Raw genomic sequence first — 26703 nt, forward strand, 5'->3', positions numbered from 1 at the left:
AATAAGAAGCAAAAGCACAGCTTTTAAATGATACTCTTTCCCTGCTCCTCTTAGCTCTGCTTTCTCTCCAAAACCAATTCATTAATTTTAATAACTTTCAGTGTAATGCAATGGCCTTTTTATATGATACATAAAGGAAAAAAGAAAAAGGGGAGGAAGACTTAAGAGTTTAGATTTCACACAGCTTTTGTTTAGCCATTGCAGGCTTGATGGCTGTGCATTCTGCATCCTGTTTTCATTCTGCTGGTGCTTATTTATGGAAAAAACCCCAAACCACGGACTCTTCTGTCAGGGTGATTCTTTCATCTAGTTCTTAGAATTCCTTTTCTGCTCTTGCAGTAACGTAACCACAGATAATGAGCTGTGGGGATGTGAACATGAGCCTCTGTGAATGTTTCAGTTGCATATGTTAGGCCCAGTTCAGCTGCTCACATTTTTAAGGGTTTCTCTGGGGATGTGATTCCTTATTCTCCCAGGATATTCAGTGATCTGCCCACTGATGAAAAACAGGTATTTTGGAAATGAAACTTTTCTTCTATTTCCTATTAGATCCCATTGGCTATTCTAGTTTGTCTTTTCGTGATTTTGTATCTCCAGGAAATCCAGGAGCTGGCAGGAGGGGAATGAACCGTGAGGGCGTCCCCGGGAAGAGTCCGGAGGAGATGTACATCCAGCAGAAAGTGAGAGTCCTGCTCATGCTCAGGAAGATGGGATCAAACGTAAGATGCACTTCATAGCCCATCTTTTGTGGGTTTTCAGGCAACTTTGGACTGACTGGGGTAGTGCTTGTTGAGGTGGGCAGGTGATGGTCTGGTTTTAATGCTGAATTAAATTTAATGCTGAATCCAGGCCATCCTGGATTTAACCATTACCAGTTAAAAACAATTGATTTTTGTTAGATATGATGAGGCTTGTGCTGCCTAGCATGTATAGATAAATGAGTTCAAGTTTTTCAATAATGGAAGAAGAGCCAAGTGAAGCAGCTGTTTGAAGGTGACGCTGAAGCTGCCCACGAGTTCATGATGTCCCATTTGGCTGCTGTGTCCTTGCTGGTGCTCGAGTTGCACAAATCAGGGGTGATGCAGGAGGTGAAGAGCATAGAGAGGGTGCTGTGGTGCCTCTCACCAGGAGCTGGTGCCTGCAGTCTGTTGGTTTTGTGCTGAGGCATCACCTCTGTGCCCACAGCTGACGGCCAGCGAGGAGGAGTTCCTGCGCACGTACGCGGGAGTGGTGAACAGCCAGCTGAGCCAGCTGCCCCAGCACTCCATCGACCAGGGTGAGTACTGCCCAGTGCCCCCAGTGCCTCCCAGTGCCCTCAGGGCCCTCCCAGTGCCCCCTCTGCCCTGGACCTGCTTGCCCTGGGCCAGCAGTGTCAGCAAACCCCACCTTTAGCTGCTGAGTGCCACCTGCTGAAAGCCGTCCTGCCAGCCGGGATGTGCCACTTCTGGTAATTCTTTGCAGAAGTCCTGGTAAACAATTGTGTGGAGCTGCTCTGAGTCCACTGATCAACCTGAATGTTTCTTTCTGGATTCCTCTCCCTCTCCTGCACAGCCCTTGTGCCAGATCACGTTCATTGAGTGCAGTCTGGTATTGAAGGAACATTGTAAGACTCGTGCCAGAAAGAACTGAGCAGAAATTCAGTACAGATCTGAGACATCTAGAAATCCATTACAAACACAGCCTGCACAAACCTGCTGCTGTGCTCATTCCTTGCATAGCTGGGGGCTGATGGAGGTGGATATACTTGAAGAATTCTGAGCCAAAATGCACAACTTTTCTGCCAGTCTAAAGTGAGAATTTTCTTTTTTCTTGTCAAAAACTTAACACATTCAGTTGAGCGAGACTTTGTTGCAGTTGGCATTTTTCATATTATCCTTAAAAGGTACATTTCTCACAGTGAAATCTATGCTGAATTACCTGCACTTTGGCAAAGAAAAGGTGATAAAATCAGGAGTCCAGCCAGGGGACACAGGTACTTCCTACAGTGGTGCTGAAGCTGTAGTGTGCTCTACAGACAGAAGCAACTATAATTTATTGCTCAGGACTTTGATTTTCTTAGAAATCTCTCCAGGTTTCTAACAGTCACTAATGATTATGTTCCTTGCTTGCTGCTGCCTGTGCCCTCTGCTGTGTCCTGGGGTTGGTGAGACAGGAATGGCTGAGTGTGAAATTCCTGGAAGTTGGGAATACCATGACAGATGTGGGATGTGCCCCCCTAAGGGAGATCCCATCTCCACTAGATGGCATTGCCTTGTGCTGGAAAGCCCCTGCAAGTCCACACACTCACTGTTCTGTTGCTCCAAGATTGCTTAAAGGAATTTTCTTCCCTACTTTTCTGTTTTCACTGAATCTCCTCTGGAGGATTTTCTTTCCTTTATTCGGCTTGTCTTACAGAGCAACAAAAAGAGCTGTTATTTAGGGAGTAACTTACACCTAGTAGCACTTCAGTGGATTTCACAATCTTTTGTTCCACAGTAGGACAGGTTGCTCTCAGCCTGACTTGTCCCTGATGTATCTTTAGAGCCATTTTCCTCCAGCAGGCACAAAAGACACAAAGCTGACTTCACATCCCCATTTTGTTCCAAAAACCCAGAATGACATTGTTGGTCTGAGCACTCTGAGAGCTTTGTTATGGGCCTGCAAGTTTCTGTGTGTCCCTTAAAATGCTGCAGGCTGGCTCCAGTTCCAGGAGGGTTGTTTTGTTTCACTGGAGCTTTCTTGACAGGAGTGTAGAGGGTGAATAGTGTAGAATTCTGTCAGTCTATTCCAGTCTCTGTTGCATTTTTTGTGTGTGTCCATGGTCTGTGTGTGAGGCTGTGCCCCACAGCAGTTACCTGGGCAGGGCTTGTCCCTGCTGGGGTTTCTGCCACGAGCTGTGAGTCCTGGCTGAGCCCCTTGCTTTGACCACAGGGAGTCACTGCAGCCTCTGTGTCCATGGTCTCAGCATGTCACAGTGCACTCAAGGAAGGAGTTGTTACTGTCCCTGCTGAATTCAGGCTTGTGCCTTAAATCCTCCATGAGCCACTGGCAGTGCCAATGTCTGACATTTAAAGTTCCTCCATGAGACTCTGTTTGTTGTCTAAGGATCCAGCAATGGAAGTTAATTTGGATCAAGAAGCGTCTTAGAATATCTTTAATTTTTAATTAAGCCTGAAGGCTAAGACTCCCCTTCAGTCTATGATTATTTTTATTGGAAGAGGAGATAGGATAATTGAGTCTAATATTAATGTCACGCTCACATTTTTTGTAACAATTTTATTTTTCAATCATTGTTAACACCTAAAAGTGCAAAATCCAGGGTGTTTTTCTTTACTTGGGAGCTCTTTAGCTGTGGAGTGTTTGTTGTTATGGCTCCAAGAATAACTGAGGAACCCTGAGGCAACTCAGTTCAACCAGCCTGTGTGCTGGAGAGGGGACGTTTTGGGATATTCACACATTGAAAATAATACTGAAAACGGGGCTGTTTTGGGATATTCACACATCAGTCTTGCCTGCATTGCAGCAAGAGCTAAGGCAGCTCACTCTTGATGAAATTCAGGCTTTCTCACATATTTTTGAACATAAGCAAAATGCCTCTCAGGAAGTTCTAGGCACAGAAGCATCTCCTGCATGAGCCCCATGTTCCCTGTTGCCCAGCTCCTTGCATTTCCAAGGGTGGCTGGCTCTGGGCTCGCTGCTCTGGCAGGTCTGGGAATGGAAGCAGTGCAGGGAGGAAGCACGAGATGGGAATTGTGCTGAGACCTTGGTGATTGCAGCTCTGGTGTTCCTATAGCAACAGGAGTGTGCTGCTGGCTCCTGGAGGAAGCTGCTCCATGGGGAGGGCAAGGCTGAGATGCAAACACGTGCCTGGCTGGGTGAGACGTGTTCTCTGGGTGTGGGGCACCAAAACCAGCCCAGGCTGCTCGTGGGGCTCCAAGGGACCCTGCTCATGACTTGGCAGATGGTGATGGAGAATGGAGACAGAGCTCTGCTCAGTGCAGCTTTATTTTGCTGAACACAAGGCTTGTTTTAATGTGCTGCTGCTCTCAGCAGTGCATGGTGTATTTTTAGAATGCCAGACTAGGATGCTAATACTGGGAATTTCAGGGAAGAGTTAATGCTTTAGAAGATTGTTGCTGGAAGGTGATTGAAGAAATGTATATATGCAAAGATCTTGTGCGAAGTGAAGAATTTCTTTTTTTAAGTTTGGCAGCTTTTAGAAATTCCCAACAGGCTAAACCTTCTGATCTCTAAATGCTTTTGGGGTTTAATTAATTCTGCAGGTGACTACAAGCAAATCAGGTGTACATATCTATTTATCATTCCAAGAGCACTTGGAAGCAGCAGCTGTTAGAGGTGTCAGCATCTTCTCTTGTGTTAAGGTGGTGTGTTTTTAATCCAGCCTGGACCCTGCTGGGTTCCTGTCCCTGTGCCCAGGGCCTGGCTGGGCAGCTCTGGCATCAGCCCCCCTGGGGAAGCTTTCTGCCCTGGAGCTGAGCTGGGGAGCAGCTGGGCACTGAGCTCAGGGCTTGTCTGCAGCCTTCCCTGCCCTGCAGGAGAGCCACTTGACCTTCAGCTCATCTTGGCTTGCTGAGACTGAAGAACAAGTGCTATAAAAGAGCTCTGAATGCAGCAATTCAAACAATTGCAATTGGAACATAATCTCAGTGGGATTTTTTGGATGTTAGTGTTGTAAGATTGTCACTATTGCTTTCTAAGATAGAACATAAGCCCACTTGTTAATTATTGTTAATTTCTGGGAAGAATGAGGGTGAGAAAGCATAAAGCAGAAGCAATGAGAGAAGTATTTGAATGTCTAAAGGTTTGTGACAATTAATGCTTTGCTCATAAAAGATGGGGAATATTTCACTGGGTTTCTTGTAAGTATTTCAGGGTAGAAATGTGTGCCTGGAAAAAGGGCAGCTGTGGAGAGAGCAGCTGTTTGTGTGGCTGCAGGTCAGGTAAAAGTGTGCCTTTGTCATTGTTCTGTACATTAATAGCTGGAAGTGCAGAGCTCAGTGAAGGATATGCTCAAAGCAGACGTGGTTCACCATCCATTGTCTCAGTCACGGGCTCTTGGCCATGTGCAGTTTAACTTCATAACCTGTGCTCTGCTTTTTGCATCATTTTACTTGATTAGTAAGAAAACATCCGTTGTGGGAGCCAAGTGGGCCTGCAGGAGCTGCTCTGCTCCCTGGTGCTTGAGTCCCTGCTTTCCCTTGAACACACAGAGTGCCCAGCTCTGTTCCCTGGTGCTTGAGTCCCTGCTTTCCCTTGAGCACAGAGTGCCCAGCTCTGTTCCCTGGTGCTTGAGTCCCTGCTTTCCCTTGAGCACAGAGTGCCCAGCTCTGTTCCCTGGTGCTTGAGTCCCTGCTTTCCCTTGAGCACAGAGTGCCCAGCTCTGTTCCCTGGTGCTTGAGTCCCTGCTTTCCCTTGAGCACACAGAGTGCCCAGCTCTGTTCTCTGGTGCTTGAGTCCCTGCTTTCCCTTGAGCACACAGAGTGCCCAGCTCTGTTCTCTGGTGTTTGAGTCCCTGCTTTCCCTTGAGCACAGAGTGCCCAGCTCTGTTCTCTGGCTGTGCCTGTACACGAGCAGGGGCACTGGAGAATGGCTTAATGACCAGCCTCGTTAGCTTGGTTTCCTTCAGCTCTGGGTAGTTTGGGTTATGGGACAGGGCTGGAACAAAACCTGCCTTTATGCTGAGCAATGTGGATGTCCTTTTTCTGGACAAGTGTCACCCAGGTTCCTGTGCTGGGGGACACCTCCAGACGTGGCCATGCTCTGGGCAGGAGCACGGAGCTGTGGGGTTCTCTGGGATCCCTCCTTTCCTGGGAGGAAACCTGTAAGAATTTTGTTCCTGTTTAGACACTGGGAAGGGCAGACCCCAGGAAAGCAATCAGCATCGTTCAGGAATGCACTCATCCCTGTGCTGGGTGACGAGTCTGTGACTCTCTGGTTGCCAGGAGACTCCAGCTGCACTTAAAGGGGAGCTGCAGCACCCTGTGCCAGAGGAGCTGCTGGAGCTGCCCCTGCCTCCTTCCTGCTGCAGCCTGCCCTTCTCCCTCTCCAGCACTGAAGGCTTTCTCACAATCCTTGCAAGTGAAATCCTTGTTTTTCTTTAGGGGCTGATAGTTCTTGTGTGTTTTAAAACCAACAAGGCAGCTTGTTAATTCCGAGCTGGATCCTGGTGCTATATATCATTTATGTTTTGATCAAGGAAGAAACAGTTTGTGCAGGAGATGAAAAGGGAGATGACTGCAGGGCTTCTGAATGCCGGCAAGAGGGTGCATCAGAGCAGTTTTTGATGTAGTTTTATATAAGATAAGGGCCCTACATATGAAAAACAAACTATTGCTGCTTGGTCCTTAATATTTCCTCCTTTGAGTACATATAACAAACAAATTGTGAAGTGCATAAAAGTAAGTGCAGTTACATTTCATGAGCATTGATTTAGCTTTTAAGGACATTAGCAAGGGGAATTTGCAACCATTTTTGACCACTTTTCCTGCTATATTGCAACTGAAGAGCAGATTAGATAACTGAGAAATGGAATTCATGTAATCAGAACAGATGAGGCATTTTTATTAGTCCTCCTTTACCTTGCTTGCAGGTGTATAGACAGAAGTTGCTTGGGGCACAAAACTGAGATTTGCTTCTTGATATGCATCATGTAAAAGACTGGAGGAATTTTACATGCTGATGCTCCATCAGAGTTGAATTTGAACTTTGCAAAGCCCTGGAAGAGGATTACGTGGAGCTGAGCAGTTACTGGGACAGGCAGTGGTGCTGGTTTTGGCATTCCCTAGTTTGTAATTTGCTTTCTTGTTGGTTGTTTGGATGTGCAGAACATTTTGGGTACTGCATCTCTCCACTGCTCTTTAAGGGAAGTAATTATGGCAGTGTTTTCCTGTATCCATTGTTGTTGCAGGTGCTGAGGATGTTGTGATGGCATTTTCCAGATCAGAGACAGAAGACAGAAGACAGTAACCACAGGACACGTGAACAACACCGAACTGGGGAGGACAGTGAGATTCCTGAAGATAGAGGAGGATGGCTGAGCATTAATAAGTTCCTCTGCCCACCCTAATTGTTCCTTGGTGTTCCTTCTCCTCTGTAATGTTGTTTCCCTTTGCCCAACCCTCAGAATGCATCTCACAGCCGTCTATTCCTGTCAGATTTTGCAACTCAGCCGGGCTGTGTTGATTAAGGACAAACCTAAAGGTGTGGTTTTGGTTGGCTCAAAGGGACAGGCTGTGGTTGGATAAAGGAAGGCAATTTTTCAAACTTGACCAATGGAAACCTTTTATCTCACATTTTATTTTATATTTTAAACAAAGTCTCTTGACATCCTACTTTTAAAGAAGCTTTTCATGCTGTGGTGCTTATTTAGGTCAAACTTGTGAATTTGAAGAGGGTTTGATTTGGCTGCATAGAACTGGAAGCAACTTGTGATTGGGTGACAATGCAAAAGCTTTCCCTTCAGTTGGCTTGCAGGTATTTTGCTGACTCCAACATTTTCATTGCTGGAAGCTGATGTTTTTGGTGCATTGTTTATTTCTTTATACTTATTGACTTGGGGGGGAAAAGACAAATGTGCTTTGCAATATTTATTACATCTACACACATATAACGCTTGCTTTTGGGGGGTTGTTTTGGTTTTTTGATTGGCTTTGAAGTCATGGTTTGATTTCCTTTTGGCTGCAGTGTTTCTGATGCAATCAGTTTTTCCATACTCAGCTGCTCTCTGGCCTGGAGCTCTTTTGGGAGCATGTGTCAAAGCAGATTTGGTTCAGGAGGTGCACCTGGCCAGGCTGGAGGCCAGAGCTGCCCAGCCCTGGTGGGCGCTGGGGACGTGCCCAGCTCTCCTGCCTGCCCAGGGGCTTCTCTTGCCTTCCCACACAGGAGCTGGAGATGTTCTGCAGGAATTGCAAGAATGAGATCTAAGGCTGCCACATGAATTTGCCAAATTTGTATAGAGAATATGTGAACTTGTTTAAAATACTAGAGTTCCACTTTAACCCTTTGATTGCTGCACAAGACTAGCTCTCACATTAAGAACAATTAACGATCATTAAATTAAATCCAGCTTGCACTGGGCTTTAATAAACAGAAGTTTCTAGTCACTTGAAAAATTGTACATGGCTTCCCTCCTTGCAGCTGTTTGGTGATAGGGAAATTCCCTGGATGCTGGGCTGACAGCATGTTCTTGAGGCACTGTTCCAGAGGCAGCAGTGCTGCGTTAGGCTGTCTGACACTGAGTGTACAGGTGACACTCTCAGGTTTGCTCTCTGTAGCTGCAGGGTCTTAAAACTTACACAGACCTTTACAGACTGAAAAACCTGCAGTGGAATTCCCAAGGTGCACTGACTGTTCAGGAACCTGCACAGTCTCCAGCACTGCTGCCTAAAACCAAGCACTTCATTTTCTCTCACGTGTGCAGGTGGTTTCAACAAAACTTCTGGATTTTGCTGTGGGTTGCACTGACTTGGAGATGTTTCAGAATCTATTAAAGCTGAACCCAATTTACCTGTTCCTTGTTCTTTTGCCATGATTGTTAATTATTTACAGTAACAATTCTAGAATCTAACTGTGAGAACATGACCATTTTCATGGCCAGAAATTCTGCTGACAGGATGCTGTTGTGGTCTCAAAACGGGGGAAGAGCTGGAGAGAAACCATGGACTGTCTGCAAAAGGAAGAACAGACTTGTGAGCACAAGGAAGAAATTACCTTGAGCAAATAAATACTGTGTAATGAGAGCAACTGTACATCTATTTATGAAAATGCTCCTTTGGATTCAGTTGCAGCTTTGTAAAGTTCTATGTGAAAGTAAATCTTTTACCCCGTTTTGTTGGGGCCAGATAAGTAATTTCTTTATTAAAATAAACCAGGAATGAGCCCAAAGGATTCTCTAGATTTTGACTTGGTTGCCTAAGAAGCACTTTAATGTGGATTTGGTGCAGAGGGGGCAGCTGTCAGTGTTGCCTGAGGGGGCTCTGTGTGGCTCTGGCTGGAGGAAGGGGCTGCTCTGTGCTGGCATTCATCCTCCCTGCCTGTCCATGGCACTCCTCAGCAGCTGAAGCTTTTCAAGAGGAAACTTCAACTGTTCATGTGATTTCATCTTTTCACTAAAAATGTAACACTTGAGGAGGGGGGAAAATATAGTTTTTTAATAGCTACTCTTGTTTCATACTAATTTATTACACTGCTCTGCTGCCAAATGAAAAACACTTGGTTTCACCTTTGAGAAAGACACAGGACATCAGCACAGTGGACTTGTTTATTGTTTGTACAGATCTCTCTAGATTTGCTGTTGTGCTTTTGCCTTCTCAACTAAACCATTTCTAATAAAAGCAGGAAATCAAATGTTTTAGAGGCCAGAGTTGAGCACAGATCTAATCTGAAATATGGTTGGAACTAGAAAAGGCTTTTTAGTCCAATTATCAACCATATAGTGCTTAAGGCATTGAGAAGGGGAGTGTAAAAGCTTTAGAGGCATCTTCCAAGAAAAGCCCATGCTCTTTGGGTGGTCTTTTGGGGAGAAATGTTCCTTTAGAGATTCAGAACATGCTATTGTGCTTTCTCTGCTAAGCCGCTCATCTGCCTCTCATAAAACACTGTGTTTTGCAGAGTTTGAGGAGAAGATTGAGAGCTGAATCCCACCCCTCCCCTCTCCCCAGGTGGGCAGCAGGTGCTGCAGTTGTTGGAGTTGCAGTTTCACTGTGTCTGAGCATGGCCTGTTGTAAATGAAAATGGGGCTCCACCATTCACACAGGCCTTGAGTTTGATTCTGCCAGGTCCTACAAAAAACCCTGCAGGAGCAGAACGTGTGGGCTGGAGGCACAGCAACACTTTGGAAGGAGATGCTGCCTGAAAGAAGCTTGCATCACTAATTAAACTTAAAAAGCTCTTGAGATTTTTTTTTTTGTTCCTATTCCTACCTAAGGTAAGCATTTACTAGAAGTTGTATCCTTCGTGGCCTGGTGAGAATTTCTAATGCTTGACCATTAAATCTGTTTCAGTTCCAGAAAGTCTATTTTCTAGTTCACCAGCAGCCTAAATAGTTCTGTTAAAGGCAGAAGATTTAATGGCCCATGAAGTAGAAAGACCCATTACCTTTAGCAGAGATTTCCTAAATGAGACATCAGGATCATATGTGGGATAAATCCTATGGCTGTTGAGTCCCTTACAAGAATAGAAGGAACAGTGCCATGTCTGAAGTTACCAGAGTTCTGCACTGTAAAATGGAAAAATAAAAGCTAGAAGTTAAAAGCTTTGAATTAAATGTATAAAATATGTTAGGAATTATTTTATGAAATACACTGAGTGCCCTGGCAGGGAGAGGAATATATGATTTGGATTATTTAAGATCAGTCCTTCAGCTTTCTTTTTGGTCTCTTGCCCCCTCAAGAACTGTGGCAGAGCTGACAGCAAAAAAGGCTGCGGGGCACTGGGACCAGCAGAAACCAAGAGTGCAGGAAGAACAGTTTCTGGAAGTTTAAGGAATCTTGAGTTCTATTCAGTCTGCACAAAAGGAAGTCCTTAGGTGGGTGGCATCTTTTCCTCACTGTTACCATCAGAAACAAAGTGTTCCAAAGGTTGGAGGTTAATAAAGGTGTTCAGGAAGCTCCAGTGAAGCTGCAGAAGTTGTTTTGGGTGTAAGAGTGGCAGGAGTAGTGAGGTGCTGCCTCAGTGGGATGTTTGCTGGAGGCAGTTTTGATTTTTAAGGTGAAGACAGATGTGGTAAATCCAGCCTGGGCACCCTGGGATGGACCCACTTGTCACTCACCCACAGAGGTGTGTGCTGGTGTGGGGCAGCAGCCACAGCAGGTAACAACTGTTTCACAATTTCTTTCAGGTGAAATGTGGTTTTTCCATCCTTAAAGATCCTGACAGTAAAAGGCCTGGATGAACGATTTCAATAAAGTTAGGCGGGTGTGAATTGCCTCACACAGAACTAGATTGAAAGGGTGTTAAAATGTCAGATTTCAGTGGTGGTGGGCAGGCACAGCACCAGTGAGTGATTGGTGAACTGACTTTTCTTGCAGCCTCAGGCAGTCAGTGATTTACATCCTGCAAAGTGTGTGTACCCTGTGTATCTGTGAATTCTGGAGCAGTCAGGAAACGGGTGACTGGGTTCTTGTGGAGGTTCCTCCAGACCTGCCTTGGACTCGCTGTATTTACAGATACTTTGCACTGCAGTTTCCCTTAAACCTCCTTGTTCGTGCTGTTTTTTGGAGTTTTACAAGTACCAAAGTGCTCTCTAACAGGGAGGACCGTTGTTGTTGCTTCCCAAGGTGAGAGATTGGATCTGTTCCCTGCCAGACTGAGGTGGGTTTCCATCCAAAGACAGAAATCATCTACTGCCTTCTGAGCTCTGCTTTCATTTGCTCTGCACCTGATTTGCCCTAAGCAGGATTCCTGCAGTATGTTGTAAACAACCTGATTTCCTTTGTAGCCTGAAGATCTTCAAATTGGGATTGTTTATTTTGGAAAAGAGAAAAAAAAAATATTTTTGAAGCTTTGTAACCTGGCCTGCTCACAAACTGCCTCGTGTATCAGCATGAAGTGGTTCTATGCACAGAGCTTTTTGCTGCCTTGACATTTTCCAGGTTGGCTCTCCTTGGTGCTAAATGCTGCTCTGTGACCAGAGGCATGTGAAACTCAGAAAATAAACTTCCAGCTCTTGTTTTACATTGTAATAGTGACTCCAACCCAGATGATGTCTCTGTGCTTTAGTTTTTCACCATCTACAGTTCCTGCTGCTCTCTTCTGACGCCGTTCCAAGTGCAGCAATCCCACAGGGGCAGGAGAGGATCCCATGGGTCTGTCCCATGAAGTGCAGGGAGTTCCTCCATCCCTGGGGGATGTGGGAGCTCGTGGTGCTGCTGGCTCTGCTCTGCCATCGTCTGCAGCTTCACTCCTGATCCGAGGGACGGGGAAACGGCCCCGAACGTGATGGGAACGGACAGCGGGAGCTGAGAGTTCACCTTCAGCCTTTGTCCTGTACCTCCAGAGCCTGGAGCAGCAGAGAGTGAGTGAGTGAGTGAGTGAGAGAGTGAGTGAGAGAGTGAGTGAGTGAGTGTGTGAGAGAGTGAGTGAGTGAGTGAGAGAGTGTGTGAGTGTGTGAGTGAGTGAGTGAGTGAGTGAGTGAGAGAGTGAGTGAGTGAGTGAGTGAGTGAGAGAGTGAGGGTGTGAGTGAGTGAGTGAGTGAGTGAGTGAGTGAGTGAGTGAGTGAGTGAGTGAGTGAGTGAGTGAGAGAGTGAGTGAGGGTGTGCCCTGCTGCTGTCTGCAGCCAGAGGCTGGGCTGTGCAGTGCCACAGCTGGAATGAGTGATGCCACAGCTGGAGTGAGTGCAGTGCCACAGCTGGAATGAGTGATGTCACAGCTGGAATGAGTGAGTGAGTGCCCTGCTGCTGTCTGCAGCCAGAGGCTGGGCTGTGCAGTGCCACAGCTGGAATGAGTGCAGTGCCACAGCTGGAATGAGTGCAGTGCCACAGCTGGAGTGAGTGCAGTGCCACAGCTGGAATGAGTGCAGTGCCTCAGCTGGAGTGAGTGATGTCACAGCTGGAATGAGTGCAGTGCCACAGCTGTCCTGAGTGCAGTGCCACAGCTGTCCTGAGTGCAGTGCCACAGCTGTCCTGAGTACTGTCACACCTGTCCTGAGTGATGTCACAGCTGTCCTGAGTGCTGTCACAGCTGCCCTGAGTTCTGCTGCTGCCCTGAGTACACTGAGGCACGGCCCTGCCTCCTGCCAGAACAGCTCCCAGCTGTTGTGGTCTCTACTCCGTGGATTTTTTAATGCCTTGATTCTGTGAAATCCCTGGGGTGTGTGGGGAGGGAATAGGGCAGGTCAGGAAGGGATGAGTTTCTGTAGGTGGAAGCACAGGAGGAGAATTCTGCCTCGCTGTTGTGTTCTCATAAGCTGCTTTGAGCCTGCAGAAAGATGATAATTAAACTAGACAGAATCTTAAGCTTTTGCCTTGCCTTGCCAGGAGCACCAGACTTCAGAGTCTCCCTCTAAAAGGAGCTGTGCCTCGTGCTGTTTCTGTACGTGCTTAGCTGCTCTCACACCATATGGGTGTAGAGCAGTGCCTTTGTTTTAGTCTGACCTTGACCTTCAGGTCATCACAGGCTTCTGAAGCTGCACGGGACATGTGGACTTACCCTGGCTGTTGTGGCTACATGGTCATTCTTACCCCGTTTTTTCTTGTCTTTAAATGTAGCAAAGTTTAGGTGTCAGAGGATTGGAGCAGTGCAAGGAATTAAATGAAATCTTCTCACTTTCAGTGCTGCTGTCAAAAGGAGGAGGGGAGACCTGGATGACTGAGAAGGGTTTAGATAAACTTCATCCCAGGAACAAGGAGGAAAGGCTCACTGAGGGTTCTGCAGAGACCAAAAGCAGCAGAGCTCAGAGTGCACCTGCTCTAGTAAATAGCAGACTCACAGTGGTAGATCACTGTGTGTGCAGTGCCAGCTCGTGCCCTTCTGCACAGAGAGCTCTTGGGGGCTTCAATTGAGAATTTGTCAGGAACAGCACCTTGAATGAAGTGCTGCTGAGATGGATCAAGAGAACGAGATCTTTGGCATAGTCAGATCCTAGATCAGGTCATGCTTAAAGCTGAAAGTCAACACTCAAATTCTACCCAGACAAATGGAACATTAAATTCAGCTGTGTCAGGCTGCTGAACTTAATCTCAAAAATGCTTTTGAAACACGAGTGCTATTAAATATCACTGAGGGATCATTAACGTTCTATCTACAGGATTGGGTTGTGGCTGAGTTGAGCCTCAGTCACAATTAAATTGGTTCTGTAATTCTAGCATGACAATGACAACTTTGCTTTTGTGATGTGTTGGAGTGTGTTCTGTCACCTGGGTAGAAAGAGGAGGTCATGTGTGTTGTTTTTTTAGTCTCCTGTCTTGACAAGAGTGCAGAGCTGGTTTCTGTCTGGACCTGAATAAGTCTTTGTGAAGGTCGTTAGCACCATTCTTGCTCAGAGCTGCTAAAAGAGGGGGGGAGCAGTAAGGGAAGAAAGAGAGAGATTAAAGGGGAAAACCCAGTAGATTATAAATGCATTTTCCTCTGTGCTGGAGGTTAAATAATATTTTATGTGTGTGACAGATCCTGTGATTAAGGAGCTGTTAGGCAGAATGAGAGCTGGGCAGCAAAGGGAGCAGAGATGCTTGAGGGAAAAGGGTACTAAGATGTTCTAGTGCTGAATTCTCTTGTGCATATCTACTGTGATATGTGGCTTTGTGTGCCTTTCAGTGGAGAAAAAAAGGATATTCTACAGACATTTAGGGTGTTTTTCCCTTTCTTTGCTTTAGCATCTTTTCTGTCTGAGATGTTACTGCTTACTTGTGACATTTCTTTAGAAAATGGTCAGAGGCTCTAATCTCTGCTGCTACTTCAAGGTCTAGGATTAGGACTGTAGAATGGCATATGATAATCTTGTACATAAATCATGGCTTTAACAAATGGAAGAGGTTTATCCTGTTTACTCTGTTGCAGACAGACTCTCCCCTCTGCGTCTTGCTCAGTTTGAGGACTCAGTCACTGCAGAGCCTCTGGAGTTTCAGCTGTCATCATATTCCCCTCGTTCAAATCAGTGAAACCTGGGCACTCAGACTCGATTTTAGATCAGGTCAATAAATACTTGACCTATCCTGGGTTGTATTTTAATGTTCCACAGAGGCCTGTCATTCCCAGAGGCTCTTCCTCACGCCGCGTGAAGCTGCCTGTGTAAGCTGGGCTTCAGACAGGATGATATGCCTGTCTCATCTCATAAGCTTTTTACTTCCACTCCATAGACAATGTCTCATTGAAGCAGCAGTAAACAGGGAGCAGTGTGTGCTGTTAGCATGCACTGCAAAGCTCTGTACTTCAGTCATTTAACACAACATGGGATTTAAAGCCCCCCTGCTTCCTTTTGCAGAAGACAGTGTGTCATTCCACTTACTCAGCTGATCCACTTCTGACAGACAGCAGTGGGTAGAGCAGGAGGAGAAAAAGTAAAAATCTCAGTTCGGAGGCTCTTTGTCCAGATTGAAAATGAGAGAAAGCCTGGAACATTAGAAGGTCCAGGTGACCTGAAGTGGAAATTCAGGGCTGTTGAATGTTTGTGTGAATAGTGGAATGGTCCTTGAGATCCTGTGGGCTCCAACAGTAGATCCATGAAAGAGGTGGGCATACAACCTTTCCAAAAAGTTACTCACTGGAAATGTTTTATCTTCCCTCACTCAGCAGAGGAAACCCTGGAGTTAACAATCTAATGGATACATTAAAGCAGCACACGTTGGGATGGGGTAATTATTCTAAATCCCTCCGATTCATTTGCATGTATTGGGTTGGTTGGGGAGGGAGCTGCTGAGAACCGAGATTGTTCTGCCTGGTGTGTGAGCCTTCACTCGGTGGATGTTTGCTTCCTGCTTTGAGACAAAACAGCTCTTTGCTGACTCCCTTTTAGGGTTAACGTGTTAACACCTATTCGAAAGCCACAGAATAGAATTCGGCTGTTTTCCTGCTGCTGGTGGGTCAGTGGCTGAGGCAGTGATAGCAACAACCCTCTGTACCTTCCCAAAACGGTGTCCAGTGCTTGGACACAGCCTCCCCACCCCGGGGCGGGTCAGTGCCAGCGTTTATCCATCGTCCCGTTCCGGGCAGCGAGGGAAAGGAGCCGAGGGAGGCTGCGAGCCCTGGAGCTGCCCCCGGGGAGAGCTCCGGGCCCCGCGGCTCGGCTGCTCCTGCTGGGGCTGCCCGCTGTGTCCCCTCTGTCTGTCTGTCCCTCTGTCTGTCTGTCCCGCTGTCTGTCTGTCCCTCTGTCTGTCTGTCCCCTCTGTCTGTCTGTCCCTCTGTCTGTCTGTCCCTCTGTCTGTCTGTCCCCTCTGTCTGTCCCCGCTGTGTCCCCTCTGTCTGTCTGTCCCTCTGTCTGTCTGTCCCCGCTGTGTCCCCTCTGTCTGTCTGTCTGTCCCCGCTGTGTCCCCTCTGTCTGTCTGTCCCTCTGTCTGTCTGTCCCCTCTGTCTGTCCCCGCTGTGTCCCCTCTGTCTGTCTGTCCCTCTGTCTGTCTGTCCCCTCTGTCTGTCCCCGCTGTGTCCCCTCTGTCTGTCTGTCCCTCTGTCTGTCTGTCCCCTCTGTCTGTCTGTCCCCGCTGTGTCCCCTCTGTCTGTCTGTCCCTCTGTCTGTCTGTCCCTCTGTCTGTCTGTCCCCTCTGTCTGTCCCCGCTGTGTCCCCTCTGTCTGTCTGTCCCTCTGTCTGTCTGTCCCTCTGTCTGTCTGTCCCCTCTGTCTGTCCCCTCTGTCTGTCTGTCTGTCCCTCTGTCTGTCCGTCCCCTCTGTCTGTCCCCGCTGTGTCCCCTCTGTCTGTCTGTCCCTCTGTCTGTCCGTCCCCTCTGTCTGTCCCCGCTGTGTCCCCTCTGTCTGTCTGTCCCTCTGTCTGTCTGTCCCCTCTGTGTCCCCTCTGTCTGTCTGTCCCCTCTGTCTGTCTGTCCCTCTGTCTGTCTGTCCCCGCTGTGTCCCCTCTGTCTGTCTGTCCCCTCTGTCTGTCTGTCCCTCTGTCTGTCTGTCCCTCTGTCTGTCCCTCTGTCTGTCTGTCCCCTCTGTCTGTCCCCGCTGTGTCCCCACTGTGTCCCCGCTGTCTGTCTGTCCCTCTGTCTGTCTGTCCCCTCTGTCTGTCTGTCCCCGCTGTGTCCCCGCTGTGTCCCCTCTGTCTGTCCCTCTGTCTGTCCCCGCTGTCTCTGTCCCTCTGTCTGTCTGTCCCCTCTCCCTGTCCCCTCTCCCTGTCCCCGCTGTCTGTCTGTCCCCACTGTCTGTCCCCGCTGTCTGTCCCCGCTGTGTCCTCGCTGTCTGCCTGTCCCCGCTGTCTGTCTGTCCCCTCTCCCTGTCCCCACTGTCTGTCTGTCCCTCTGTCTGTCTGTCCCTCTGTCTGTCTGTCCCTCTGTCTGTCTGTCCCTCTGTCTGTCTGTCCCCTCTCCCTGTCCCCTCTCCCTGTCCCCGCTGTCTGTCCCTTCTCCCTGTCCCCGCTGTCTGTCTGTCCCTCTGTCTGTCTGTCCCTCTGTCTGTCTGTCCCCTCTCCCTGTCCCCGCTGTCTGTCTGTCCCCTCTCCCTGTCCCCGCTGTCTGTCTGTCCCCTCTCCCTGTCCCCGCTGCTCTCCTCCCGCTGGCCTGGCGTGCCCAGCAGTGATTACATGTGTGATGAGCAGAACGCGATTAGCAGAGCTGCAATTAGAGGGAAGGGCAGGAGGGCAGTGGCTTAGTGCAGGAAGGGTCAGCACTGGTATCTGTCAGAACAGAAATAAATACGGGAGATGACAAGGGATTTACTGCTCTCGTGTCTGGAACTGAAATAACCGGGGCGCTGCCAGGGAAGAACCGGGAGCGCTGGAATTTTAAACAAAGGCGGGGATGGGGGGATAAGAGAAGAAAAAAAGAAAAGCAAAACTGGGATTTCATCCCGACCAGATAATCTCAAAAAGAACTTTTAAAAACTTTCTAAGAGGTAGCTTATGTAGGTAAAACGTTGCCTCAGGGAAATCTGGGGAAATTATCCACAGTGCAGATCCTGGAACTGATTCACTGATACCAACTGATGTAAGGGGGTTTGTGCAAAGAGGGACTGGTTGGGATTGTGGCTGCAGCCACGGGTTTCCTTACCGGTGAAATGTGGTGAAATGTGGTGAAATGTGCACCAGAGAGCAGATGTGAGGAGTGTCCACTGCTGGCTGTGCAGAGGAGCAGGGACACCCCAATTTCTGCACAGCCAGCACTGCTGGACACCAGGACACGGGATCTGAGGACAGGCTGCTGAGGAACCTTCCACTGAGCTCTGTGCTGCTGCAGAATGATGTAACATTTTGTTCCTGCTTTTCTTCTTTTCCAAAAAAACAATTTGAGAAGGAAACTGCTGGAACCTTTCTTTCCATTGTGGGGCTTTTTAGCCATAGTGTATGAGACCGACTGGAGGTTCAAGATCTGCTCTTAAAGAAAACTATTGTTTTTAGAGGAACAGTGATTTGTCCTGAAGGTAAAACCCCAGATCTTTGAGGTGTCTGTATGTAGTTAATTTAGTGAAATCTACCCACCTTGATGTTTTACAGCACTGAGAGTGCTTGTTTTGTTTTGTTCCTTAATACTCCTTTACATTGTCTGCCGACTGTTGATTTGTGGATGACCTGGGCAGTTGTAAACACCTTGGCTGACCCTTTGCCACTTTTGTTTTTGCTAAATGGCATTGAGTTTCACAGATGCCAGTGGGAGATCAGAGGTTGTGAACACACGATGGCATTGGGAGAGCTGTGTGTGGCAGTGCCAGTGCAGTCCTTAGGGCCCTGCTGCTCAGGCTCATTGCCATGCTGGATACACAACTAGAGGATGGTAATTTGGTTCATTTTGGAATCTCTGAGATAGGCTGCAGCCCAACAAGAGAGCATCTGCTTTTCTTCTTGCTGAAGAACACTGCTGGAACTTCTCTGTATAAGCTCATTTGAAAGCCTGTTTCTTGATTTTATTAATGTGATGATTTGGCTCCTTTTACCTATAGAAAATTACTTATCCCAATAAAATGCAAGAATATTGGCTAAGAAAGGGGAAAATAAAGAGTGTAATTGTGTTAATTATCAGAATACCAGACATGTAATTAATATGCCACAGGAATAAAGAGCAAATGTACTAATAGCACATAATTGGACTTAAACTACACCCTTGGTAGAAGTCTTTGCAATGGAACTGTTGTGTTTGTGCTCCTTTTCAAATTAGCAATAAGGAATAAATTAACATCCATTTTCTTGCCCGTACAAAGACAGAATCATATTGTGGGGCTGGGTAATGAATTCAGAGAATGCCTTTACATTCCCATATGGCTCTTGGGGAGGGGAATATTCATGCACATGGCTCTTCTCCCTTGCAGGGGGAAAGCAGAGAGGAAAACCTCATTGTGTGACCAGATGTTTGCAGAATACCATGAGCCTAAAGAATACAAAACATCTGTAAGCTGAGAAATTTAAACAGTCACCAGTACCTGGTGTAAATATATAAGTTGCTTTATCCACTCACCCTTTTATACCTGGTGTGTTACTGGACTGTGTTGTCAGACAAGGAAATAGGGCAGGGGCAAGACACTGTCCCAGAGGGACATCTGTGATAGAACTGGAGAAAAACCCATGGTTCTTCACTCAGCAAATAGTTCTGTTAATAAATGTTCTTGAGGTCCTTAACAAGTATTGCGTTTCAGGTAAAGACTTGAAAGGTAGTGTGTTCAAGGTATTTCAAGGTATTTACACTATATCTTGATTCAAGGTATTTCAAGCTATTGCAGCACTTGTTAATTTTCCCTCCCCTCTTTGTTCCCTTCTTTCCTAAATATGTAAATGGAAAGCCTGGAAATTCTGTCTTATTCAATTGTAATGCACCTGTCACCACAGTATCCAGACACCTGCCTTTTGCTTCACAGAACTATTGTGAGAGTGCATTAATTAACGCTTGTAAATGCTTGGAGATCCTGGGATGGAAGGTGCTAATGAGTTGTAAAATATTATAATGATGATGCAGAATATTCAGTCTCTCTTTGTAAGGAAGGACTTGCATCTCCCCTTCATTGCTTTCATGTTTCTGGATGCATATTTTGCTACAGAAGGTAAGTGTGAGCAGGAAGAAGAACAGAACAAGGTAGAAAGATCGCTAATGCCGCGGGTTTTCTTGTGAGGAGCTGCTTGGTTTCATGTACTTCTTTGCTTATTGAATTTTCTTTTTGTCTCTCTGATGAACCCCTACTTCAATGGCTTGTTGAGAATTCTCTGAACGTTCCGAAATGTCAGGGGAGAAGATTTTCTTCTTCAGATTGCCAAGGCCTTCATTTGCATCCCCTAAATCAATTCTCATACATGATCAAAGCAGTTCTGGAAATTTTCAAGTGTGGGGAAAACCAGTCCTGATTTTTTTTTTTTTTTCTCCTCTAAAATATACAGTCAGGTTCCAAAGCATTAAAAAATAATAATAAAATCTTAATCTCCCAAATCTAAAAGCACTTGAGTTTTATGCCTGTGTTCAGAGTGTGTATATTGGGGACAGCAAGACAGTAAATGATCTAACAGGTCACCTTGTGTGTTTTGTCTTCCAGCTGGAAGGGGCATTGCTCTGGCATTGTGTTGTGGAGTTTTCTTTTGAATGACCCAAAAGACGCCACTACTGCCTGTTGCCTTACAAGAGTATTCTGGGGTTTCATAGGCCTTGTTGTGCAGAATTAATCCTTTATATTCACCCTGAATTATCTTTTTCTTAGTCTCATAACTGTTTGTTTTTCAGCCATGTCAGAAACAGAAAACACCAAAATTCAAACTCCCAAATACTTTGGGATTTTGTCCTATTGCCTTTTCCAGTGGGGATGTGAGCAGCTGGAGTTGCAGCAGCTCTCAGACGCTGCTTTCTTGTTGCCCTCATCTTTTGCTTGGGTGTGTTTGCAGCTCTCTCAGGAGCTTAATGACTGCATAGTCTCTATGGCACTTAGTCCCTTCTCAGAAGTGGTTTCAGGGCAGCTGTGATAAACTGGTGGAGGAGATAAAGCTGGGTTTTAACTTCCCATTAAAAGAAATCTTCATCTGCAAACACACTGCTATGCAGACATGAATCGCGCTAAGATGAAAAACAAGCCCACACTTGGTTCCAGCCTCTTTATTTGAAGATAACCTAGTTCTCCATGCAGTTCTAGACTGTTTGAAGTTTGGGCCCTTTCCCTACACATCCCCGTTTAAACAAGAGTCCAAGTATAACATTCAGAAGTAACAGTGCATGTTCTGCATGTATTCAAAATAACTTATGGTCCTGAACTCTAACAAGCAGATCCAGATCTGCTGCTGAGGTACCTGAGCTTGTCCTGTGGCTCCCTGTGTGCACTGCCTGCCTCTCAGGAGCAGGTAAATGCATTCATTTTCCCCTATCACCCTATCTTTTCTGTTCTGGCTGCTCAGCTCCACTCTGACAAGCACAATAAATGTGTCCTCCTGGGTCCTTGCAAGCCAGGCATTAGTCACACTGTGCATTTCAAGGACATCAGGCCGATAGGTTTTCAGCTGAAACAGAAAACATGTTCTGCCAGGAGCCATTTGTTCCAGTTTTGTTGCTTACCAATAAAATAAAAATCAATGGTTTTTTGGAATCTGAGAAGCAGGTCAGAGAGTAGGAGGGAGATAAGTGGTAAAATGAAGGTGCTGAAGTTAGTTCCCTGAATTTCTCTGAAATAATGGCATGTGGCATTTGGGATAGAGGATCTCTGTCAGCGTGGGAAATGCAGCTTCCTCCGGCAGGCAGGAGGAACAGGACAGCTCTTGAGGGCTGCTGCACAGCAGGTCCCACACTGGTGATGGAAATCAAATTGAGTTTTGTGAAATGAAATGAGAGGATGTTGTGTTTGCTGAACTTCCAGAGTAAGTGCCAGTGGAACATCCCTGGTGACAGGGAGCAGGATTTCATGTGGCTGCCTCACCTTGTGTGCAGGGCCAGGGCCCATCTGTATCAACCTCAGCTGCCAGTTCAAACCCCTCAGCCATCCAAGGAAACAAAGCCATCGAATTGATCCTAAAATACAGGCTAAAGAATTGATTGCTTTACTGAATCAGTGCCTTAGTCACAACTGACTCGGAGGAGTTTTGTTTAGAAAGTGAAATGCCATCAATGCCTTCTCTTCCTTGGAAATTTCCCAGTTTCAGCATGACTGATTCAGCTGATTAATTCATCTGAGCTGGTAGTGTCATTGTGTAATAAATAAGGTTCACCAGGACATAGCATTTCTTCTCTTAAAAATGTCTCTTCTTCCTAATTCTACAGAATCAGAACAATTCAAACAAGTCCTGATGGTAACAGCGAAGTCCCCTTCTCGCTGTGGTCCATGGTGCTGTGCTTTCTCCTGTTATAATGCATGATACAACCAAGTGAAATGCACAGCCCTTTTAAATGCTCAGTTGCAAAATAATTTATCTTGCAAAAAATGTTTTAATAGAGAATGTGTACGTGAATGCCAACTGGCCAGACATTCAGCCCTCTTCAGATACCTTTATATTGACATTAAAGCTCTGTCCATAGTTAGATTCCTAATCAAAATCTAATATTTGTGCAAATACTGGATATGTATTACACTGTGTATTCACCAATGGGCAATCATCTTTCAACTGATGAGATCTTGCCTAGCAAATCTTTATTAATGGGGTGGTTCTCCCTCAGACAGTACGTCAGTAAGCCCAGTTTGAGAGTCCCACTGTGCTGGACAGTCCTACTCTCCATACAAAAGAGAAACACATCATGTAGCACCCTGTCAGCTGAAGCTGCGTTGGCGGAATGTAAAGACTCAGCTCTCTGGCAACAGATGGGCTCCAGGCTTCTTCTGACATGATCTGCCATCCAGCATATGTTAGCCAGGCTGAGAAATCAAGGAGGTTTAGACTGAGGCTTTAGCTTTATTTAAAAAAAGAAAGATGTCTTAGCTGTTGATAGAGCAGCTGCCCTACAGTAAATGGAATAAATGTGGAGTAACTTGGCTAAGGGAGAGCTCCTGAGCACAGGACAGTCACTGGGGATGTTCACTGCCTTGGGCCTCAGGGTATGGCTCTTCAGGCTCCTGCTCTGCAGACAGAGCACACAGAGAGTAAAAGTGGTTGGTTTGGAGGATGCAAGAGGAAGAACATTTTTCCTTTGGGTATCCAAAAGCACTGGCTTGTACAGACCAGATTCTGGCACCTTGTGGGACCCGAGTGGCTGCTCCAGGGTGGTGAACAGGATGGTTTCTCACCTTCGGTTTCTCCCCCATCTCGAGTGGGGGGTCACCAGGTAGTCAGCCCTGGCTTTGCCTCAGGAGGGAGGAGGAGGCTTTTCCAGCACAGATCAATCTTGCACAGAAATTGTACAGAAAATATGGAAATGCCACATCTCTAGGATCCTGAACATTCTGGACTTTTTTTCACTGTGGGAGTGGAATGGCTAATAGGTACAAAGCATGAGTAGTCAGATCTAATTATAAAATAAGTTGGTTGCATTTTAATTGTTAAAACTTAGATCATGGTATTGACCACTTTTTCCTTTCTTGAAACATTTTCTAATTGAAATTTTTGATAATAGAGCAAAGAACTTTTCTATTATAGGACAAGTTCTGTGCAACTTAATGAAAATTCTTGATTTAGATAGCGCTTGGAAATTTTTCCAAACAGAAGTAATCTTTTGCCTTGCTAGAAGTCACTACATTAAAAAGGTTTGTTGCTCTGCAGAGCAGACTCCGTGATGCACCAAGGCGTGTTTGTGTTTGGACACATTCCTGCAGGATTGCACTTCTAGAGCTGGGAAACAGCAAGATGGAGGTGCTGGGTTTATGGTTGGATTTGATGATATTAAAGGTCTTTTCCAACCTAAATGATGCCGTGATTGTTTGTACCTGATGCTCGTACAGCAGTTTGTTCCATCCCAGCTGCTGACTTGCTTTGTGCCTCCCATTCCCGGTGTGTCCCTGTGCCTGCCTTTGGCATCAGCTTTGGGCTGGGTAAAACCCAGCGGTTCTGTCTGAAATTAATTTGTTTTCTGAAATGAATGTTGGGGATGGAATGTTGAAGTAAATGTTAGGGAGAAAGCATTCAAGTAGCTTTATATGGGGTTAATTATTTCTTAAATAGCTCCATACGGCGTTTAACTCTTTCTAACGACTTGGGGGCTTAATCAGCATTTATTAAACCAGCGGTGTGAGGCTTTAGAGTGGCATCATTTTAAATCAGCAATGTGAGGCGTCAGAGGGGCAGCAGGTCCCTTCAGCTGTGTGATGCGCCGGGGAGGCCGCTCTGCTCCCTGCCCGCAGCAAGAGGCCAAGCGAAGCCCAAAGCGCCCGAGGCAGCGGCAGCCGAGGAGCTCCGGGCCCGGCGGGCGGGAGGTGCCCGTGAGGGAGCGGGAGGTGCCCGCGAGGGAGCGGAGCACCATGGCGGTGCCCGTGAGGGAGCGGGAGGTGCCCGTGAGGGAGCGGGAGGTGCCCATCACGGAGCGGAGCACCATGGCGGTGCCCGTGAGGGAGCGGGAGGTGCCCGCGAGGGAGCGGAGCACCATGGAGGTGCCCGTGAGGGAGCGGGAGGTGCCCGTGAGGGAGCGGGAGGTGCCCGTGAGGGAGCGGGAGGTGCCCATGAGGGAGCGGAGCGCCATGGCGGTGCCCGTGAGGGAGCGGGAGGTGCCCATGAGGGAGCGGAGCGCCATGGCGGTGCCCGTGAGGGAGCGGGAGGTGCCCGTGAGGGAGCGGAGCACCATGGAGGTGCCCGTGAGGGAGCGGGAGGTGCCCGTGAGGGAGCGGAGCACCATGGCGGTGCCCGTGAGGGAGCGGGAGGTGCCCATCAGGGAGCGGAGCACCATGGCGGTGCCCGTGAGGGAGCGGGAGGTGCCCGTGAGGGAGCGGGAGATGCCCATCAGGGAGCGGAGCACCATGGCGGTGCCCGTGAGGGAGCGGGAGGTGCCCGTGAGGGAGCGGAGCACCATGGCGGTGCCGCAGTGCCCTCAGCGCCAGGGGCGGGGCGCGCCGCTGCCCGCGGGGGTCCGCAATGGGCTCTCCCGGCCCCCCCCGCGCCGTTGGTTCGCTCCCTCCCCCGCCTGCTGCCCGGCGCGGACCCGGCCGCCATTTTAGGAGCCGCCGGCGGGGCGGGCGGGGGTGGGAGGGGAGGGACGGTGAGCGGAGCGGGGCCGCGCAGCGCTTCTCGTCCCTCCTCCTCTTCCTCCTCCTCCTCCGCGGGGCCGAGCCGAGCCCTCCGCCCGCCGCACAGCGGAGCCCGGACCAGCGGGGGCGCCAGCCGGGGCTGCGCGCTGCCGTCCCCGCTCCGCGCTGCCATGCCGGCCCCCGCCGCCCGCCTGCTGCTCGCCGCGCTGCTCTGCGGAGCGGCGGCGGCCGCTCGAGGTAATGCGGCTGGGGCTGGGGCGGGGGAGGCTGCGCGGCACCTTGGCGACGGCGACAGTCCTGGTCGCCTCCTGAGCCGCGCCGCGGGCGGGCGAGGGGACGGTGTCCTTGGCGCCCCGCGCAGAGCGCGGAGGCGGGCGGACATCGAGGGTAGGGAAAGGGGGGAGGATGGAGCTGCGGCCGGGGTGACCCCGCCGCGGCCGTTGCACCTGCAGAGGGGATGAGGGGATGGCGGCTCGTCCTCCCGGCTCACCTGCGCCCAGCGGCCCCGAGCCCTCCCGGCCGCGGAGGGCAGAGCCCGGCCCGGCGGGGGATGCGCGGCGGCGGCGCTCGCTGTGGCCGCCTGTCTGTTACATAACGGGGCCCGGGCCGGGCGGGGGGCGGCACTTGTTGCCGGGAGGGTCCCGCGGGCAGACCCGGCCGGAGCGGGGCAGAGCCGGGGCGGGAGCGGGAATAAAAGCCCTTGGCAGCCGGGCCTGGCTGGGCTGGCGTGGGGAGGGAGGCTCCGTGCGGGGATGAGCCGGAGCAGCGGCTGGGCCGGAGCGTGCGGCTGGGCGATGTGAGCGCGGGCCTGGTGGCTATTGATTGATCCCGAGGAGCAGCAGCATACGCATTGCGGGGCTGCTCCCCGGCAGCCTTCACTGAGAGCCTCCCAGGCGCTTCCTCACCTGAAGGTTACCCCTGGCATCGGGAATGCTGCTTCTGCAACATGGCATGATGAGATTTAAGAGCGTTGAATAGGAGCGTGCATTAGAAATAATGTAGGAAAAAAAAAAAAGTGGCTGTAAAATGGCTTATAAATTCTTATAAGGGAAGTTCTTGATCTAAAAAGCAGCTCGTTATGGACACATCTTGCTGCAGTTTCCCTGTGTGGGATGAAGAAGCTGATGCTGTAGTATGTCTTGGAAGTCCTCTGCCAGCTGTTCTGACAGTGCCCATTTACCTGTGTAAGATCCCTCAAGTACAATCTGTTCATCAGCATTCTTGGAATCGTTAAATATAGTTTTTACCAACCAGTACACATGCATAGTGTCTTTGAATTCCATCATTTGAAATTAGGAATAAGATTACGATCAAAAACCATTTTCCAAGGAAGCTTCTTGGAAACAAATGGCAGATTTAGGCAGCATTACCCAGGACAGTGCTGGTAGGCAGATTTTCTGCAGCTTGTTGATGGCAGTACCTGTTTTCAGTCAGATTTACAGAGCTGCTGGGCTGCAGATCCTGATCTGTTGAACTTCATCACACATAACTGAGTTACAGAATGAGGGCTGGTTTGGCTTAGTATGTGCAGTTGCCTTAGTCCTTGTAGCGTTTTGGTTGCTGTAGGTAGGCCTGTTAATAATGTTATGTGGAGATGCACTTAGTGACAAGTAAGCTCTGCAGGACACCTGGAAAGCTGCAAGGGCTACTCGTTTTCATTTCCCTGCTCTTAGGAAAGGCATTTGTTTGAAAGCATTTATGGTAAGCTTTCTATTTTGTGCTGTATTGCCAGCTCCATTTTTTTTTTATTCCTCAAGTACAGTTGAACTTGGCGGTTCTGCCATTCCTGTCGGAACAGGGGAGTGAAAAGTGGTTTCCTTTTTGATGATGGACTGAGAGGGAAACAGTGTTTGGGTGATACAATCTTGCACAAAAGGCAGGCCTGAGCTAGTTGACCTACCATCTTCCCTGTAGTTGTTTTAAGGGGTGCAGAGAGTGATTTTTGGGTTCCAAAGAGGCATTTTTCTGTCCAGCTGATGCAAAACACTTAATCTAATCGAATTAGTTTTGTAATTGGTCAAGTTGACCCAAATATTTCTAAGCTTGTTGCGGTGGGAAAGCAGC

The 26703-nt window shown here is 48.2% G+C and overlaps 2 protein-coding genes across 5 annotated transcripts in view; both read left to right on the forward strand.

The window, feature by feature from the left end:
• The first annotated feature begins 603 nt into the window (after positions 1 to 603).
• On the forward strand, positions 604 to 8883 carry CTNNBIP1 (catenin beta interacting protein 1). The gene is made up of 3 exons (XM_058854834.1): positions 604 to 719; positions 1186 to 1276; positions 6908 to 8883. The coding sequence occupies exons 1-3, from the start codon at positions 624 to 626 to the stop codon at positions 6964 to 6966; spliced, it is 246 nt and encodes an 81-aa protein (XP_058710817.1). The 5' UTR covers positions 604 to 623; the 3' UTR covers positions 6967 to 8883.
• A 15760-nt stretch (positions 8884 to 24643) lies between these two features.
• Positions 24644 to 26703, forward strand: part of CLSTN1 (calsyntenin 1) — a 30382-nt gene continuing 28322 nt past the window's right edge. For 3 of the 4 annotated variants that reach the window (XM_058854984.1, XM_058854986.1, XM_058854985.1), the window contains exon 1: positions 24644 to 24876. In XM_058854984.1, the coding sequence (XP_058710967.1) occupies positions 24810 to 24876 (67 nt within the window). In that variant the 5' untranslated portion in view covers positions 24644 to 24809. The remainder of the gene's footprint in view (positions 24877 to 26703) is intronic. The other variant, XM_058854987.1, reaches the window with a different exon arrangement.

This window comes from Poecile atricapillus, chromosome 22 (genome assembly GCF_030490865.1).
Source record: "Poecile atricapillus isolate bPoeAtr1 chromosome 22, bPoeAtr1.hap1, whole genome shotgun sequence".
Taxonomy (NCBI): Eukaryota; Metazoa; Chordata; class Aves; order Passeriformes; family Paridae; genus Poecile; species Poecile atricapillus.